Source organism: Capra hircus, chromosome 1 (genome assembly GCF_001704415.2).
Source record: "Capra hircus breed San Clemente chromosome 1, ASM170441v1, whole genome shotgun sequence".
NCBI classification, from domain to species: Eukaryota; Metazoa; Chordata; class Mammalia; order Artiodactyla; family Bovidae; genus Capra; species Capra hircus.
Genome location: NC_030808.1, coordinates 41744842 through 41764866, shown reverse-complemented (window position 1 = coordinate 41764866; position 20025 = coordinate 41744842). Strand labels below are relative to the sequence as shown.

At 43.5% G+C, this 20025-nt stretch overlaps 2 protein-coding genes across 2 annotated transcripts in view; both read left to right on the top strand.

The window, feature by feature from the left end:
• MRPS6 (mitochondrial ribosomal protein S6) overlaps nt 1812-20025 on the top strand; it is a 65601-nt gene continuing 47387 nt past the window's right edge. Inside the window, exon 1 of the mRNA XM_018056868.1 lies at nt 1812-1985. Coding sequence (XP_017912357.1) covers nt 1941-1985 — 45 coding nt within the window. The 5' untranslated portion in view covers nt 1812-1940. The remainder of the gene's footprint in view (nt 1986-20025) is intronic.
• SLC5A3 (solute carrier family 5 member 3) overlaps nt 1886-20025 on the top strand; it is a 33172-nt gene continuing 15032 nt past the window's right edge. Inside the window, exon 1 of the mRNA XM_018056774.1 lies at nt 1886-1985. The gene's annotated coding sequence lies outside the window, so the exon portion shown is untranslated. The remainder of the gene's footprint in view (nt 1986-20025) is intronic.

The following is a 20025-nucleotide window of genomic DNA, read 5'->3' as shown; positions in this document are numbered from 1 at the left end:
TCCTATCAGACCTGGGGCTGGTCTTGCGTGCCCGTTTCTAAATCCCTAAGGAGGGGTTACCATAATAGTTCTTGCCTCATAGAGCTAGAGCTGTTAGGAGACTGACAAAAGTGAAAGTGAAAAGTGAAAGTGAAGTCGCTCAATCGTGCCCGACTCTGCGACCCCATGGATAGTAGCCTGCACCAATAACACACATATAAAAGCCGCATTGTGGTGCCTGGCGCATAGTAAGTGCTCAGTAAGCTTTCCCTATTATTAAAGCACCGAAATGTTGACAAACATCTTGCCTACAGACCCTTTTAATGGGGCAAGCATGGGCAGGGGCGACAGTTGCAGGGGTATCAGGAGCACAGCTTGAGCAAGATGCACTGAGTCCAACTCCTGCCTCAGTTGGTAAAGAATTCGCCCGCAATGCAGGAATCCACCTGTGACGCAGGAGACCCCCGGTTCCCTTCCTGGTTCTATTCCTGGGTCTGGAAATGGAACCCACTCCAGCATTCTTGCCTGGAAAATCCCACGGACAGAGGAGCCTGGCGGGCTACAGCCCATGCAGTCACAAGAGTTGGACACGACTTAGCGACTAAACCACCACCACCACCACGTGCCAGGGCGAGCACAGCCAAGGCTGTTGGGCAGTGAGCTGTGTGCATGTTTGGGCGGTGGGGTGGCACTGCGTCCAGGGCACGTACGATCCCAGACGGTTACTAAATGGCTGTCCAAGCTTTCAGCTTGAGTTCTGTAAGTGAACGCCCAGTAAACATTGAAAAGAATATCGGTTTGAGCCGGAGTATTAGCCTGTCCTTAGCAACAACACGTGGGTCAGGCTATGCGCACACAACAACAAATGCCAGTGTGTGCCAGGCATCGTTCTCAGCGGTTTATGAGCATCAAGTCACTCGCAGGTTATCACGGCCCCTAGAAAGTAGGTGCCCTTCACAGCCCCCTTTTATCCAGGAGCCGGCCCCAAGGTCAGGCAGCCCGCGAGGGATGGGGCGAATAGGGGAGCCCTCCAGCCACTGCCGGCTCCGAGCGCCCACTTTCCCCGGCGAAGGGGTCCCGGGAAGCCGCCCCTGGACAGCCACGCTGGAAAAGGAGAGCTTGAAGGCAAGGGCGCTTAGGGCAGCCCACCCAGGTAGCTCCCCCTGCGGAGTAGGGGGTGGTGGTGTGTGGTGGGGGGGGGGGGCGCAGATCCAAGCCGCAGAACGTTCCAGAATCTGGGTGAGCGGCCGGGGGTGGGGCGGGGGTGCGGGGAAAGAGAACCCCGTGTCCCGCAGACATTCCCGCGCGGAGAAGCGCGGCCGTGGACCAGGCCCCTCGCGCCCCGGAATAGGGACGCGCGCGCGGGCGCGCGCACGGACCGCGCCGCACCGCACCGCACCGCAGCGCACGCGCACACGGGGGGGCAGGCTCGCCCTCCGCCCAGGACGAGATGGGAGGCCTGGAAAGTTCCAGCTGGTTCGAGAAGCATACGTAGCCAGCGCGGCAGCAGCAGGGTCGGGGGGGTGGCGATCGGTGGCTGCTGGCGGCTTCCGGCCGGAGAGACCCCGCGGCGCATCTCCGCTCAGTCGCGCGGGCCCTGCCCCGGGACTGGGGGCTGGGGTGGGGCGGGAAAGGGGCGGGGGAGGGTCCCCGGTGGGGGCCGCGCGCCGCTGAGAGCCGGGCTTTTCGATGGGGGCGCGGCGCGGCCGCCTTAAGGAGGGGGCGTGGCCTGGCGCCCGTGTGGGGGGTGTGGCCCGCCGAGGGGGCGTGGCAGCCCGTCTGCGCAGCTGCCAGCGCCTTTAAGCCCGGGCTCGCGCGGCCGGAGCGTGCTGTCGCCGCCCGGGAGCCTTCCGGCCCGGTTAGTCAAGCCCGTCAGCTTCTCCGCGCGGGTCAGCCCACCCCCGCCCTCCGGTGTCCCGGGAGCCGGCTCGGTGCGGAAGCCACGCGCCGTCCATTCGGGCATGCCCCGCTACGAGCTGGCTTTGATCCTGAAAGCCATGCAGCGGGTAAGTGACCTTCCCACCGCCTCCCCCACCACCTCATCTCTCCTCAGAGCCCGCCTTCCCCGCTAGGCCGCCGCCGCCGCCCCTTCCCTCAGTCCCCGCGCGGCCGGAGGTTGAGGGGGGAGGCGGGGGGACCGGGGCGGCGGGCGTTCTTGCTTGAGGGGGCGCTTGTGGAGGGGGGGAGGCCCCCGCCGGCCCGGCGAGGCCGCGTGCGCGCGGGAGGCGGGGGTGTGCCGGCGCGGGAGGGTGTGTGCCTCGCACGCGGCCTCGCCGGGCGGGCGGGCGGGCGACGGGAGGTGGGGGGGCGGGCCGGCCCTCGGGATCCCAGTGAGAAGGTCCGCGGGGAGGACACGCGCCAGCGCGGGCCCGGAGCCCGGGGCCCCCCGCGCGCCCGCCGTCGCGAAGCTGCCTCGTCGCCGGCCCCGCTCCGCCGCCTCCCACTCGCCTCAGACTGCCTCCGCCGCCCGCCGGCCCGCCCGCCTTCCACTGTAGCGCCCGCCGGCCGCCCCAGAACCGTCCGTGCTCAATAAAACCTTCTCCAAAGCGTGTGTGTGTGTGTGTGTGTGTGTGTGTGTGTGTGTGTGTGTGTGTGTGCGCGCGCGCGCGCGCGTGCGCGCGCGGTTGTGTCTGGTCTACTGTCGCGTAGAACCGGCTCTCACGTTAAAAAAAAAAAAATTCTTTGACTTTCTCTTTTTCTGACTTCAGCGGCAGTCCTACTCCGGGTGCCCTTAGCCCAGTTTTCATTCATCCAAGTTGTGGCCTTATTACTTTTTATTTTTTATTTTTGCGCCTTCCGGAAGAAACTTGTGTTTCCCCCCCTTCCCCCCGCCCTGCTTTTGATTGCTCTTGAGGTAGGGGATTTCAGATTTGGAGGGATGCTAAGCGATCCTGCAAGCCCGTTCCACTCCAGGGAATGGTGTGGCCAAGGACAGGGACCTCGCAGCCCGGAGCCGCTCTTCGTTCTCTGTTCTGGGTCAGGTGCTCCTCAAGCCGTCGCCGAAACCCCCATTCTTCTGTGAATTTGGTAACGTAGCGTGTGGTGTATGCTTTTTTTTTTTTTCCCCCCCTCTCCCCCCACCCCTTCCCTTCCAGGTATAGATAACGACAACAACAACAAAATATTGATGTTTGGACTTAGAGAACATAGCTAGCTTCTTAACAGCGCCAGAGACTTGGGCACATTTTATATTTCGGGTCAGTTTTGAAAACGAGCTGTTAGAAAGTTAGGTGGTACTTAAATTTGGGGCTATTGGAAAACTACCAATCCCAGAGATTAGGAAATTTTTACGTTCTTTGCACACTGTGAGCTGGGAAGGCACCAGTGTCTCTGGATCAGGTCTGGAGAGACTGGTCAGGCATGCTGTTGTGGCCTCAAGCTTGTTCTTCCTGAATTTGGGAGACGATAAGGTTGCATTGTTTAGCCTCTTAAGTATTACCGCTTTCTTGGCCCCCTTCGCTCTAAAATGTAGTGCTTAAGAGAATAGGAACAATGAAAAAAAATCTTCCTTTTAACTTACCCCTGTTAGGAGGTATCAGAACCTAGGAAATGTATTGAAATTTCTTTTGTTTCACCTTGTTTTAGGGAGAAAGCAAGTATCATGAGTCAATGTGTATAGTGTGTGTTTGTTCTATAAACCTTTGAAATGAAAATTCAGAACTCTTCTTTGTCTTTAGCATAGCTGCCGAGTACTGTACATTTGTTCACAGAGCTTCTAGTATGTTAAATGTATTTATTATGTTATATACTTTTTTTTTTGTATCCTGTATCAACCACTATTCAATCATCTGTGGTGTGGAGCACACATATTTTTATTCCAGATAAGCTACATAGTGCAGTTTAAAATAATTCAGTTAACCTTTCTTGAAATCCTGGCAAGTGTGTGTGCAGGGGGTGCTTTGCAGATAATCAAGGTGAACTCCTGCCTGGAGGCGTAGGCCTCCATGGCTGCAGATAAGGACATTGTAACGATGATGATGAAGTTGTGTTGAAGAGATCCTTGACCTAAATAAAGTAAGATTAAACGATTAAAAAAAAAAGCCTCTCTTTTTTGTATTCATAAAACTTGCTTTTGAGTAGGTTGTCAATTTGAGTAACACAAAACTTCTGTCTTCCAAGTTCTGCTTGCTTTCAATTTGGGAAAATTGAGTTCTAAAATAAGATCAATACTTTGGGGGAAATAAATGAAAAGTGCTACGATGAGCTTTGACAGGCTTCAGGGAAACCTTTCTAACATGCAGTGGCTTTGTGGTTCTGCTATAGGTAGCGTATTGTATGTAACTCCAATTTTAAGTAGCATGTCTTTTATATTTTTAGATTCTGAAATGTGTATGTCTCTTACGGTGTACCTTTTTGATGACTTAATTTCCACCTCCCTCAAGTCATTTATGTATTTTGGAATGGAGGGAATACTCTAGGTAATTCTTAGATGTGGATGTTGAGACTAATTTTTGCAGTCTTTTCATAGATTCCCAGAGAGATTTTTCTGTTTCTTTTGGGCGGTGGGGGTATTCTGTAGGCCTGAAGAGTGTTTGAGCCTGGTGGGCTACAGTCCATGTGGTTGCAAAAGAGCTGGACCTGACTTAGTGACTAAACCACCCCCATAGGCCTAAAGAGCATTCCTCCTCTCTTTAGGGTGTATTACTTTTCCTTCTCCAACTCTTGCATTTCCTCTGACTCCCTAGCTCAGAGTCCTTAAAATTGAGCATAGAAGAGGTGTTGAATTTAAGAGGCAGGTACTGTGTTGAGGCTTTCATAGCATTTCTTGTGTTGGAGCCCCACTGCATTGTAGCAGTCTCTATACGAGTCCCTATTGGAAGATTTCAGGGTGTAATACGCAGAATGAATGCTTATTGAACTAGTCACTTAGACGTTTTCTCTGTTTGCAGTTGGGAGTCAGTGTGAGTCTGCTTTTTTTGCACTTGCAAGTCTGTGCACTTAGGAATGTAGATGCCAGACCTCCCAAGAAGAAATTTATTTGCAGGTACCATTTAGCTTGAGTTTTATTAAACACGTATATATAAAGTTGTCTTATTTCCATAATCTGGTGCGAAAAGTAGATAACTTTAATTCTGAAAATTGATGCAGTAAAGTCATGGATGTGGTGAAATTAGACTTCTAAAGGTCATGATTAAAGCCATTTGAGAAGGTGGATGCTTAGACCAGTATTAGACCATAATGTAGAAGGGTCTCCAGAATAAAAAGGTTTTGAGAAGCTTGTCATAGATTAGCATTATGAGAGTTATATTCACTTCTTGCAAACACAGTATTCAAGGCTGTAGTGTGGAAGGACACAGCTGCAGAGGAAAGACCACACACTGCAAGCAGTCTCAGTCCAGCCTCTGGAAGACATTTTCCAACAACTGAAAAATTAACAAAGTACCTGTGAGATGATGAGTTTTCTCCACGTTCCCGCTGACCTCTTACTGTGGGAAGTTTAGGTAGGTAGAGGAGATGAGAGGTCATGACTTTGGTGGGTGAGATATGACTCTGATTTCTGAGGTCCGTTCTCTTTGAGAGTTTGAGAAATGGGTTATGTCTGTTAAGTTCAGTTTGAAATTTGATATAAAAGATTGGCACTTCATTTAAGCTAGGTAAAAGAAGGAATCAACAGTTTTTTAACTTTAAAGCCTTGTACTGTGTCGAAAAACTGAACTTTGTAGAAAAATTTGTACATTTGGGATAGGCTCAGGAAGAGGAATTTTGAGGTTAAAAAGAGATCTATGCAGAACATTTATATTTTTTGGTTACTTAGTTTAGGAACACTTAACATGTGATCATGTTTGCCCAAAGGATGATAACCAGTTGGAATATTTAGAGTTGTAAAATTCCGGGGAAAATATTTTTTCCTGAACTCTTCTCATTGCTACTCAGGAATTTTTCCACGAAGATTTAAAGGTTAATGGTTTAAACAATAATTAGTTCTAATTCTTAGTTTAATTCTAAGTAAATACAGGTGTGTACAATAAAATAGCATTTATATATCCTCTTGTATATTTTTTCAAACAGAAGTAAAAGCAGATGGCTACTTTGAAAATCTTTTTCATTAAAACAGATTTCACAAGTTTATGTTCAGTATCTTTCATATTTAATTTCATTGAAAGTCAGATTATATTTAAAATTTTAAGGTAGCCCATTGAAATAGTTCTTTGCAAGTAAAGAGTTTTATGATGTGCTGAGTTTATGACTTGGGTTTTATACATTTAGAAATAGAAGTATAGTTATATTCTAGTTTCTATAATTGTACAACGCAATAGGTTTTCTGATAATGCAGGAAAGAGTTTGTCATATTTTTCTTCAGTCAAGCTTTTTTGATTAGAAGACCTGGCAAAAGTGTATTCTAGAGTTGTACCCCAAGTTTAGCGTCTTGTGAATGTAGTTTCCGCAAACTGTTAGCATTTTAGATAATTCTGGAGGCATAGGGTCTAACCAGGAACTCAGTATGAGACTGGCCACCCGTAGGTCATTGTAGCTTGGCTTGCTTGGCAATACTTGATAACTAGGAACTAGTGGTACTTTTGCTGTCAGGTGGTGGCAGACAAGTTCAAATGGAAACATCCTTGTTCTAGTTGTCAGATGACTGTTTTGTGTCTTTTTTTTCCTCCCTCCTCACCAGCATGCCCATAACAGCTTAGCTGGTTCCTTTATCTTCAGTAACCACCCTGTGTGCCTTGTCTACTTGCAATCAGATCGCTTAAAACAGCTACCCAGTAAGGAAAGACCTGAGCCTGTGGGCAAGCAGTGTCGTACTTTGACTTGGCGCTAAAGTTTTCTCGGGTTCCCAGTTCCTTGCTGCAGCAAGCGATTCAAGAAGGAATGCTGTCTCTGCCCCTGAGCTACAGCTAAGGCACAAGGAGTGGCTGGGGGCTGAGGAAGCCTTCCTCACCAGGCATGGTTTGTATGTGTGAAGACTGCTGGTCATAAGTTGACTTTCTGCACCAAACTTTCTTCTTTTTCTTTGTGATTCGCACATTCAATGCAGATGTTTATTGCCTTTCAAAATCTAGATGTTTTCACAATGCAGACTACCATTGAAGCTTCTCAACCTTTAGATTATAAAATCACTCCAAGGAAAACTTTAAGTTTGAAAGCATTGAAGAAATTCTAGAGTAATGTTTTTCATCTAGTACCTTCACTGTATTTGTAGTACAGGTAGGATTTATCTGTTCATCATGAGGAATGCATCTGTTCAGTGGAAGGCAATTCTAAACCAACAGGGACTGTTTGCCAACACATGTAGTTAGTCTTTCTCAGGGGAATCAAATTGAAGGAATTAGTCAGATTTAAAGAAGTCATTAACATTTAATGAATATCTGGTAAGTTACTAATTTATCTGAAGGAAAAACTACCATCAGAAGTTTGGAAAAAGACAGTTAATCCAGTCCTAATATCCTTGTTGTGCTCCAAATAGCAGTTGGCAAACTGTATGGCTCACAGGCCAAATCTGACCTGTTGCCTGCATTTGTGTGGCCTGTAGGATTAACGAAGGATTTTACATTTTTAAGTAGTTGGGAAAAAACTAAAAGTTTTTATGGAAGTTATATGAAATTCAAATATCAGAGTCCATAAATACAGGTATGTTGGAACATAACCCTGTTCATTTGTTTATATTTATTATCTGGTCCTTTACAACAACAACAAAAAAGCTTGCTGACCCCTGATTTAGAGGAAACAGACATAATTTCCTAGGTTGACCATTTGTCTTAACTTCTTACGGTGCTATATCCTGGGATTTCTGCTTTGATCCCTTCCTTTCCCTCCTCTTTCTATACTGTACCTTTGCCTTCGTATGGTTTGACCTTCATATGGTTTGCCTTTCTTTGGTAACAAGCCAAGAACTCTGGCATTTGGTGCTTTTCTGTGCTAGTATATTCCCATGGCGCTGCTAACTCAGTTTGGTTCAAACTTAATGAGTTGCCTACCCCCAAACTTGCCTGAGTTGTTTCTGTTTGTGGCTCCTGTTTTCTGTCACATGGGGCTAAACCAATCCAACTCTTTGTTCCTGCAGTCTCATTCCCATATAGTCTCTTCTCTGCCCTAGCTGAGCTGCTTAGGTTTCTTGCTTGGGTTCTTGCAGTTTCTTAGGTGATCTCTAACATACTGCTGAGGGGAGGGTAATCCATGCCTATAAATATGCTTTCTGGGGTGCAGAGATACAAGTTCTTGAAATACTTTGAAAGAGTTAAATTGGGATGCATTTTTAGGGAAATAATACAAACCATTGTTACAGAGCATTGTGGTGATGCCTTTTTGATTACTTCATCACCTTCCCATATCAGTTGACTGTCAACACCATTGCCAAATTACAGCGCATTCAGAAATGTGCTCTTTCTCAGAGATACTCGGAATGAAGTCTGGCATCCAAGGCCACCTGTGATACGACTCTAGTCTTTTATTTTAACCTTATCCTTTAATTTCTTTCATTCTCCATTTTTGTACAGTCCTGAGTAAAGAAAATTGCTGTATATCCCTATAAATATCATTCCCTTTAATTTCCTTTGGTGCCTGTGTGACACTGCTTTTCTTGGAATGATCATCTCCAAGAAAACATACCTCAAGTTCATTTTGACTCAGTTGGTGTATGAAACAAATACTGTGGACCTGCACTGTTATGAATTGTAATCTTTCCTTTGAATTTGCATGGTGTTTCTCTGTGTCTTATCCTGTGGACAGCTTTCTTGTTAATGTTACAGTTTACTGGTGAATGTTTCACATCCCCTTTGGTAGGTTACATGTGCTTGAGGGACAGGTCTGTTTCACGTGTGCTCTGTTTTACCCACAAGGTTGATGCTTACTTAGCTGCCTTGGGGCTTCCTGTTCCCATCAGTCTAAAGCAGTTCTTGACTATGAGACAGCATGCTGACCTCTGGTGCTAGTAAGTTGCTTTCGGATCAGTGCACGTTGCACTGAGGGAGTTGTATGCTTACCAGAAGTTGTGTTGGTTTCCACGACTATTTCATGGCAGGTAATCTTGCTCTTATAATAATTTAAATATGTAAACTGATGAAATGAGTACAAACTTTTTTTTTCCTCTCCTGAAAACCAAGTTGGATTCTTTGGAAAAACAAGCTGAAGGTGAGTCCCTAAAATAATGGCTGTAGAATCAGATGTAGCTGTCATAAAGTGGTGGAGAGAAGATAACAATAGTCCAGGATGATTATGTAGACTGTGTTACAAGGACTCCTTAAAGCTTTGCACTTTGGTGAAACTGGAATGGAGATGGTAGATGATGGATTTATAGATAACGGTTTAGATCAAGCAGAAGGAACTTCAGCAAGGAGCTCTACGTCATCAGTCCCATTCTCTCAAGGGCTTGACTCCATACTAAGATTGGGAAATACACTTATGTATTAAATGTAGGTAAAATGTTTAAGGTATGTATGATTTTTTTTTTTAATTTCCTCTTGCAGCTTTAATCCCTTTTTTACTTAATGCTGTTATGTATGATTGTTTTGGATACAGATGCTTCCGCTTCAGTCAGTGCTCCAGTTTTTGTTTTCTCAATAAATAGAAGAGCAAAAGATCCGAAATGAAGGTCCTGGTTGTGTTATGTTGGAATAAACAAAGAACTGACAGTGGGGCAGCAGAAAGAGCTTTAGAGACAATGAACCTGGATTTGGTTCCTGGCACCTACCTACAAGGAATCGTAACCCTCTTGGATCCTCATTTCTGTCTGTGAAATGGGAGTGATCCGTCAGTTGGAGGGTCTTTGAAGATAAGTTGGTAACATAACCTTGGAGGCAGTAGGTGTTCAGTATGTCATTAAGGTACCTTTGTGCTCTCAGGCAAGGTATTAAACTTTATTGTAATTTTCCATTATTCCCACTTTATTAATGAAGAGACTCCGGAAAATAAATTTTGTGTAAGCTACCAGAATCCAAGACTTGAGTCAAACCTGACATATAGCACTTGCTCAAAAGTTTTTGAATTGAACATGAAAGTTTTAGAAGTGAACATGAGCCATGCTTCCTAATAGCTTGCATGCTAATTAAGTAACGTTGAGCTTTTGCATCCGTGAAATGTAGAATGTATGTGAGGCGTCTGGTGAATGAACTCCACTGCATGGAACAGCCTCTCTGTCAGACACATGTGCAGTGTTGATTCAGCAGCTGTCAGCCTTTTCCAGGCTGAGTGCACTGGGATTCCTCATCAAGAACTAAACTATTTGAAGCTGGACGTTGTTTCATCTCTGTCTCTCATCTGACCTTGTATAACTAGAACTTAGTTAGACTTAGGTGTATTTTAAGTGAGGAAAAGGTTGGAGAAAGCAAAGCAAATCTAAAGAGAAGAATTACTTTAGATAGGCTCGTAAGTCTCAAAATGATTTGAGGCAGGTGAGGGGAAAGCTTAGTATCTTAATCTTCAAGTAAATTTTGGTTGCTGTTTGCCGAATTGCTGCTGAAACTTCAGGGATGACCCTGTTTCAGTAAAATCGACACATGGAGCTGGTGGATCATAGCCTAATCGATTTCTGTTGCCATGTGATACCTTTAGTATTTTTCTTTTCATTTATTTTTTTCTAACTTTTAATTTTTGATGGAGCAATGTATCATAAGACTACATCTTTCCATTTAATAGTTGATTTTTTAAAGAGTTTTTTTTTTCCATTCCTATTGGTACAGATTTTATAAAGGAATTAAAACAGTATTTTGCATTATAGTATATATTGCTGGAATGTATATATGTCATTAACATGATTGAATTTTAAATAATTATCTTGTAAGCCAGAGGTACCTATGATCCAAATCGTCAAGACCATTTATAAGAGAATGCACATTTTATTTTGATGTATATTTAACTATCAGCCTCTTAAGCCCAACTTTGTTTCAGACTTAATTTGTGACTTTTTTTGTACTGGATTATTTTATTCTGAAGCTCCATAATGAGATACTAGATGATACAGGATATTGAGCACTTATGAAGCAGATTGGAGAAATGTGTGTGAGTGTATAATAGTGGATGAAGAGATAAGAATGTGACTAAGAAGATTGAATAGTAATGCTGGTAATTTTAAAATCATTTTCATTGTGTTTGGAGATGGCAGTGTGAAGTAAATATGTCCATGAGTCAATGAAAACTGTTAACAAAGTTGTCTGAGAAATAGAAAGGTTGTGTGTTGAATTCTCTTGACTTTGGTATGTTAAAACTGGTAAGTATGAATTAGGCTTAGATTATTTTGTTGGAGTTTGTAATGTTGTAATTCAAAGACTGAAAGGGGACAGTGGGCCTGTGGCAAAATGGTGGAGCTGCTACAGGGGTGTGTGCATGCGTGCACGTGCGTGTGCATGCTTGCTCATGCTGGTGGTGCTGGTGCCTACTACCACTGTGTATTATTGCCATGGGGAGTGCGGGCCTGGTTTTGCCAGCTTGTCTTTTTCTATCCTGTTCTTAGCCACAACTCCATATTACAGGAAGTTGATTTTTGGGGGTTACTTTTTGTCTTTGTTACATTTTTAGATGTTTGCACCATGGTATTGAGGCACCATGGATCTAAGGAAATGTGTCTGTTGGTCAGGTTTGGCTAACATCTTATAATTTCTGATTTAGATAATGGGTTTTAGATGTTCTTTAAAGACATCCTTAATTGCCTTTGGACCTCCTTCAGGATTTAGGCTACAGAAATTGCCGCTCACATTGACAGAACCCATCTAGTTAATTGACCATTGATTTAAAATGGGACTAATAGTAAATGGCAAACACATCCAGGTCTTTAAAAGGAGGATCAGTTTATTTGGACTAGTGGATTATGTGTGCCCATTTCGGCCAAGCGTACAGACTTCAGAGAGTCAAACAAAGACCGAGGTATGACTTAGTATGAACTGTTAGAAATTGGTATTCATAGTCCACTTTGTCTTTAGACATATGGGTGATTGCTTATTTTAAGGAAGCTTTAGTACAGTTTGGTTTACAACTGCTGTACTGAAGTCCTACAGGTTTGAAATAATGCTTCTTGAAAGAGTCTGCTTTATCTAGAAGATGACATTTTTCCTCAGGGTATGTCTGTGAAATTCACGTTAGTTTATATGACACATGACCCTTGGAATATAGTATTACTATGAAAAAAAATTAGGTGTTTCCTCTAGTCAGAGTGTAGATCAGGGGATGATGTGACGTTACAACGTTTGGCCAGTCTTCATGTTTCCATAGAACGGAAGCCAAGTCGTTACCCTGACTGACTTTCCCTCTGTGTCTTTGTAGCTTCCCTACTCCCACTCCAGGTACTCTACAGCAGGTTGCAAATAAACTCGGGTCCAGTTGGTTCTTCCCTAGCTTTCAAGTCCAGGGTCCAGTTGACTTGTTCCCACTCATCTCCCTCATCATTTTTATTGTGATTACAGTGCCCTAGTTAAGGGAATCCCTACCCACTTTGGGAACATTTCAGTAGAGATTGACATGGATGAGAGCTTAAAAATGGAATCGCAGGTGAAAGCAGAGGCTTCTTAAAACCTCCATCTGAAGCACTCAATGCTCATAAAGTGGCGTTTGCCCGTTTCTGCCCTAGCATCAAGAATTCCTGGTTTTGAATTCCCTGGTGATCCAGTTGTTAGGACTCCGAGCTATCACTGCCAAGTGTGCGGGTTTTATGCCTGGCCAGGGAATGAAGATCCTACAAGCCCCATGGTGCTGCCAAAAAAAAAAAAAAAAAAAATTCCTGGTTTTGTCTTTGTTTAGACTTCGATGTTTAAAATGTCTCCTTGGCCATTAAAATGCTTTGATTTTGTCAGGTGTAGAAACCCAAGGGCAGCTATAACAGCCAGATCGCTATGAGCCTGGTGGGCTGCCATCTATGGGGTCGCACAGAGTCGGAAACTGAAGCGACTTAGCAGCAGCAGCAGCAGTTTAGTATGAGAACACCTTGGCTGTGTGGTGGTCAACTAAGTTTGGAGGTAGGATCTTTGTCAGGCATATATTACAGGGAAGGTGTACTTAAGCGTTGTTTTAAAAAAGTTGGCTTCAACCAGGATAAATACATGACCCAGTAGTAGGTGGTTTTAATTCTCATTCTTTCGTACCAGTATACTGTTTGTTTTCTGTTTTGTTGGTAGTGACATGAGAGTGCAGTTTTGTAACATTGACTCGAGTAGCCTGATTGGTTTCAGGAATGCCGTTCTTATGAGGCATTCTCTGAGGACCAGGAGTTTGTGCAAATCCAGTTTAAGAAGATTAAAGTGAAGAAATTCCTCCTAATACCCGTTGCTTTATTAAATATTTTACCTGATTTGGATGAATTAATTGGAAGCTACTTACAATTTCAAAATCTCCTGCCTTCTGACATCCAAGGAAAGCATTTCTGATCTTATTTCTCTGTATTTTACTTGTTCTGTCTTTGAAATGTAAGAGAAAAATCAGCTGGATTTGTAATCTACAAAACCATGCCTCAGTTTTATGTTCACTTCTTAGGTTCTGTTCAGGGCATGATCTCGACCATTCCTTCCAAAAACTGTTAGCCTGTTTATGGTCCTGTTGTTTATTTCTTGAAAATCCTGTATTCCCCAAACCTTTGAGAAGATTAGAAGATTTAAAAGTTTTCTAACCAAAAGCATCTGCCTGAGGAATCATCCCAATTTCAGGATCTTCTGTTTTATGACTTGGCCTCCTGGGAGTTAGAATCTGGTTTACCAGGAAGACTCTTGTGTTTACGTTTTCTGGCCTCAGTCTCATGGAAAAATGAGAAACTTCTTGGCCTCTCTTCTTCTAGGAACAGTTTTTCTAGGAACGTAAAATTGAAACCAAGTAAGATACGAACGGAAAGCATGAAGGTAAACCACCACAAGTTGACATGGTTGGATGCCCCACATCTGTCAAACTTATGGCTTGTAATACCTAATCCTCAGTGGCTGGTTTAAGCAAGATGTGTGTATTGTGTGTGTGTGTGTGTTATATGTGTGTGTATGCGTGTGTATTCTCTGTTTTACACACGAAAACACTGAAGCAGAAAGGTACTCGTGACCACACAGCTCAGTAAGGTGCCAAGTTAGGATTCTAAAGGCAGTCTCAAAGCTAGAAGCTAAACTTTTGATCACTGCATCCACTGTAATAGTATTAGAGCTAAAAAGTTGCTTTAGATCAAAGAAAGTGTTTCACATCTGTTTTGAGTGCCTACCACTACCATGTGTTGTAAACTATAGGAAAAAGTTGCAGCTTTCCTGGGGCTTGCATTCTAATGAGGGAGACGGAGGAGTAGGTGCTGTGAAGAGAAACATCAAGATAAGGGGACAAAGTGTGGCGTAAGGTATTTCTGTTCCAGTGCTCAGGCAAGGCTGAGACTTCAGTGGGGGAGCGAGCCTTGGCCACTAGCTGTGGGCAGAAGAGCAGAGATGAGGGCAGACCTGTTGGAGTGATTCTATCAACATGCATTCAGCCTAGCAGGCTTCTATTTTATAGGTCGTCTCCAAGCCTCTCCCGAAAGAATTGACAGTATATGGTGGTTGTTGAATGCTTGCTTCTCTCTCACAGGACTTCTACCTAGTAATCTACCTTGAATAGTAATCTGTTTTGATGATGTTGACTTGAAGTATGTGTTTTTTTCTGTTTTGTAGAAGTGAGAATTAAGACCTGGGCTCATACACAGAAGTAACTCGTTCAACGAATCTCTGTATTGTACCTATCACCCAGCTTCAACAGTTATCAGTGTTTACCACTCTTGCTTTATCTCCACCACCCCTTCCTTTTATTCGTTTATTTTTTGCTGGAGTACTTTATATTTTTTCATCTTAAAATTGTACACATTTAGAAGAGTTATAAGAACCATTCAGTTAACACTTGTATGCTTTTCCCCTAGATAACTAGGGATTAAAATTTGCCCTATTGGCTCTTTATCTGTACCATCTGTTGCAGGTATTGTTGACATGCCTTTCTTAGGAATAAGGACTTTCTAACCATAGCATGACCATTACAATCAGGTTTGACATTACTGCAATGCAATTGCAGAATGTTCAGTTTGTGTTCAAGTTTACCTTATTCCAGTGTTAGCCTTTACTTCTTTAATTCAGTATTCAATCAAGGTTCATGCATTTGGTTGTTATGTAGTCTCCTTGGTCTTGAATAGATCTTGAACCATTCTTTGTCATTAAAGACATTGTCACTTTGAAGAGTCCAGGCCCTCTGGTCTGGAGAGTCCCTCGATTTGAATTTGTCTAGTTGCTTTCTCATGATTAGAGATAGGTTAAACATTGTTGGCAGGAATTTTACACAGGGATATCAAAGTATTATACCAGGAGACAGGTCAGTTTGTCCCACTCTGAGGATGTCACGCAGTCATTTGGTATGGGTGATATCCACCAGATTGTTCTATTATTAATGTAGTTTTCTTCCTTTAGAAATCATTAAGTGGTTTATGGAGTGACAAACTTGAGACTGAATATTCTTTTCTCCAGCAGTCTTCCATTGGATTTAGCATTTATTGATCATTCTGAATCAGTTGGGGTTACGAAGAGTTGGACACAGCTGAGCAGCTCACACACACACGTGTGTATGTGCATGCAAATACTAAATCAGTTTTTGCTGGAGTCCTTGAAAGCAAATGCAGATATAAAAATTCACCTGTAAATATTTAGTATATATCCAAAAGGTAAGGGCTTAAAAACAAACAAAAACCAGTGCCTTTTTGCCACTAACTGTAATCCCTCAACATCTGATATCCATATACGGATGTCCTAAATTGTCTTAGATGTGTCACTGCAATTGACTTCCTTAAATCTGAATCCCAGCAGAGTCGACAGGTTGTATTTACTTGATGTTTTTGCAGGAATTCTGGGGTATAGCATCATGTCAGGAGGCAGCTGTTGTCAACTTCATCCATCCATTCTGAAGTCCCCGTCAGACGTTTTCACCTTTTAGCATCAACCATAACCATTGCCTCAGAACCTTATTTCATTAGGGATTACAGAAGATGATTCCCAGATTGCATCATTTCCTGTGAATTGATTAGCAGATTTTTTTTTTTTTCTGAGTTGTATTTATTTCTACTTTTTATGTATATCTTCCTGGGGAGAGTCGTGAAAGGATACATTCTTCATCTTTACTTCACAGAGGATGGTTCTGGACTTACTTAGTAATTCTTTTACTATGTCCTCAAATTTTCTCATCTGTAAATTGGGAGCAGTTATCATGCTTACCTCTTGGGGGATTTTGTGAGGATTAAATGATCTGGTGCATGTTGTATAAAAGTGGTGCCTACTTGAGTTGGGAAGTGCTAGTTATTAAAGTAAGTTTTTAATGAACCCTTCAAGTGTTAGTGGAGAGGCAGAGATGGGAAAGATTCTTCCTGCGTTGACATCAGCAGGACGCTGGGGCCTGTGTCGAGGGAGCTGAGGGAGGTGCTGCTTGCCCACACCAGCATGGAAACAGCTGTAACACACGAAGCACGTGTCACTGCTCTCGGTGAAGTGGCCGTTGATGGCTGCAGAGGTGAGATCTGGGACACGTTCCGAAGTGGAGTTAGCACAATGAAGGAATGTAGGTAGGTAGATGAGATGGTGGCTCCAGACAGATTTCTATTGTGTTTTTATCTGAACAGAGCGCAGCATGCTTGCCTAGTCTGATTTACCTTGTCATTCTGTACACGCTCAACCAGTGCTGTTTGAGATTGCAAATCACTTTGCTCAAGGAGGAAATGCTCACCTACTTCTTGGCCTTTTAATCTACCTTCTGTTACTGCTTTAAAACGCAGTTGTTGATGACTGTATAGACTATTGGAAGTTTAACACTCTTGATCAGGTGCTTGCTCATTAATATTGGATTCATTTAACAAACATTTGAGCCCTATAGTGTGTAAGATGATGTTCGAGACAGACCAGCCACATCTGTGAACCTGAGAGACTAGTCTCTGCTGTCATGGAATTTACATTCTGGTAGTGAGTGGACTGCAAGGTGATCCAACCAGCCCATTCTGAAGGAGATCAGCCCTGGGATTTCTTTGGAAGGAATGATGCTAAAGCTGAAACTCCAGTACTTTGGCCACCTCATGCGAAGAGTTGACTCATTGGAAAAGACTCCGATGCTGGGAGGGATTGGGGGCAGGAGGAGAAGGGGACGACAGAGGATGAGATGGCTGGATGGCATCACTGACTCGATGGACGTGAGTCTCAGTGAACTCCGGAAGTTGGTGATGGACAGGGAGGCCTGGCGTGCTGCAGTTCATGGGGTCACAAAGAGTCGGACACGACTGAGCGACTGAACTGAACTGAATGAGGTGACAGTAAACATAAGGAAGATTTATTAAAGTATGTTAGAAGGTGTTGCGTGCTGTGGGGGAAGAAATAAATCAGGATAAGGAGAGATGGAGATGGTTAGGGAAATGGTCAGGGTGCTAGCAGTTGAGATTATTTGTTCTGATTGTGGGTCTACTTTTGAGATAAAGTCAGCAGATTTTGCTGATGGATTGATTGTGTGTGGGTGGAGGGAAAGTGAGCAAGCCTTCAAGTGAAAGTGGCTCAGTCATGTCCGACTCTTTGCAACCCCATGGTCTTTGCAGTTCGTAGGATTCTCTAGGCCAGAATACTGGAGTGGGGAGCCTTTCCCTTCTCCAGGGGATCTCCCCAACCCAGGGATTGAACCTGGATCACCTGCATTGCAGCTGAATTCTTTACCATCTGAGCCACAAGGGAAGCCCAAGCCTTCAAGGATCGCTGTTAATTCTTGACTGGAGCAATAAGAGTAAGGATGGAATTGACATTCTCTGAGATGAGGAAGAATTCAGTGGAATAGTTTCAGAGTCGATGAGCCAAATTATATATACTCCCTGGGAAAAGGATAAGTGGTTACAAACAGTTGATTCAGTAAGAAAAGTGGTCTGTAGGTTTTACTATGAGAACTCGTGTTTATAGATCATAGAGCTGACTCTTTCAATCTAATGTCTTAAAGATGGAAGTTAGCAGAGGAAGGAAGTTAGCAGAAGAAAGAAGGATGACTGAGACTCGTATAGCCATGGTAACAAGGTCAGGTGTAGAATAGACTTTGAGACTTAATTTTTAAATTCTAACACTGAAAAAGAGAATAGAGGCAAAAGCCTTCGTCTTGGTTGAGAAACTGGTTAAACCTTGGTCTTCTAGCTGGATTTTCTGATCTGCACGTTTTTACTTACATAGGAAGCCTGTACCTGGGACTTCTTTTTGTTTTAATCTCTTTATTTTCTTTGTATATATATCCATCATGTATGATCAGACATAGATATTTAAGTTGGACTTTATCCTATGCACTTTTTGCAGTCTCTTCTGTTAGCGTTTGTTATTTATACACCTCAGGTGTTTTCTCTGCAAGCTCAAATATTTTAAAACTTTTTGATGATATTGAATGATCTTTTAATATTGTTTCTGTTAATAAATTGTTCTTTTTCATTAAAGGTAGTATTGTGTAGTGATTAAGTGAAAGAAGCAGTTTAGACACAGATGGGAGTACAAATCCAGATGTGAACATAAATAACTGTATCTTGGGGTGTTAAACTACCTCACTGGTTTCAGTTTTCTTGTGTGTAATATCATAATAATTGTACTTCTCTCACAATTATTGTGAGGATTAAAGTAATGAAGACAGCACTTTAAGCACAGTACCTGCAAGGTGTCAGGACTTAGTGCCAAGTTTTTATTTTTTAATCTCCATTATGTATAACTTACATGATAATCTTTTTTTTTTTTTTCATAAGCAAACTGCGCTGAGCCTCTTGAACTCTTCCCCGTTCAAAGTTAACACCAATGTTTAGTCATTGGGATTACATGATACGGTACCATAGGCACTACAACTCTGTTATTTTACATTTTCATTTCTCTCAAAGAAATAGGTTATTGGAGTTTGCTCCATACACATGTTCTAGTATCATCCAATAAAGGTTGAAACCAGTGGTAGTTTCAAAGTTGCCCCCATACCCAAAAGGCCTTCATTCTCTGAGACTTCTTTAGAAGAACAAACAAAACCAAAAAGACCCATTGTGAGCCACACTTCTGCAGTGGTAGAAGCAAATTAAAATGACTACATCTCAGGGGATTTTTGTATATGGATCAAGTGATAAGTTTGGTGGTTTATGAACTTTGCTAGGTGAAGAAGATTTTATTTGAAGAATTCGTTTACTTGGGAAGCCGTACCTCCTAATCCCCTTCCCACCAGTACTTTGCTGAAAGTAGAGCTGTTCTGCTTGGTTGAGGCTGCTGGATTGGGGCTTTAATCCCTGCTCATTCTGCCTCACCTCCCTCCCCTGTAATGGGACACGGGGACTAGGAACCCTCAAAGTATAAACCCTCAGAATAAGCCATTTGAGTTTAATTCAGGGCTTCGAACATTTCTTATATACTTCCAAAAGCTCAACGAGATTGTAGGCATAGTTGAAATACTTTGCCAAAGAAATTTAAGGGCAGACTCCTTAAAAGTTTTAGGGACTGTTATAGGACTACATCGGAGAAGGCAGTGGCACCCCACTCCAGTACTCTTACCTGGAAAATCCCATGGGCAGAGGAGCCTGGTAGGCTGCAGTCCATGGGGTCGCGAAGAGTCAGACCCGACTGAGTGACTTCCCTCTCACTTTCATGCACTGGAGAAGGAAATGGCAACCCACTCCAGTATTCTTGCCTAGAAAATTCCATGGACAGAACAGCCTGGAGGGCTACAGTCTGCGGGGTCCTAAAGAGTTGGCCTGGAGGATGAAATGGCAGCCCACTCCAGTATTCTTGCCTGGAGAAGCCCATGGACAGAGGAGCCTGGCGGGCTACAGTCTGGGGTCGCAAGAGTCGGACATGACTGAGCGACTGAACATGTAGCAAGCACAGCACGAGAAGCTCCTCAAATGCCCGGGGTGTCGTTGGCAGTTTACTTTGAAAGAGGCTTATAGCACCACTTCCAGTTGTGCAAGTTGTAGATGGTGAAGTGACATTCACTGAACAGCTGTCTGTCTGTTGCACTGGGCAAGGTGACATACGTTCTAGGTGTTACTTACTCTTTATCAAACCGTTGGGTCAGAAAATGCACAAGACTTGGCACGCCTACTTTTGACAGTGCTGGATTCTGCCTGTTGAGATTGTCCTTTTTGAGCCCAAAGCTAAAAAGATTGTGGCTTGG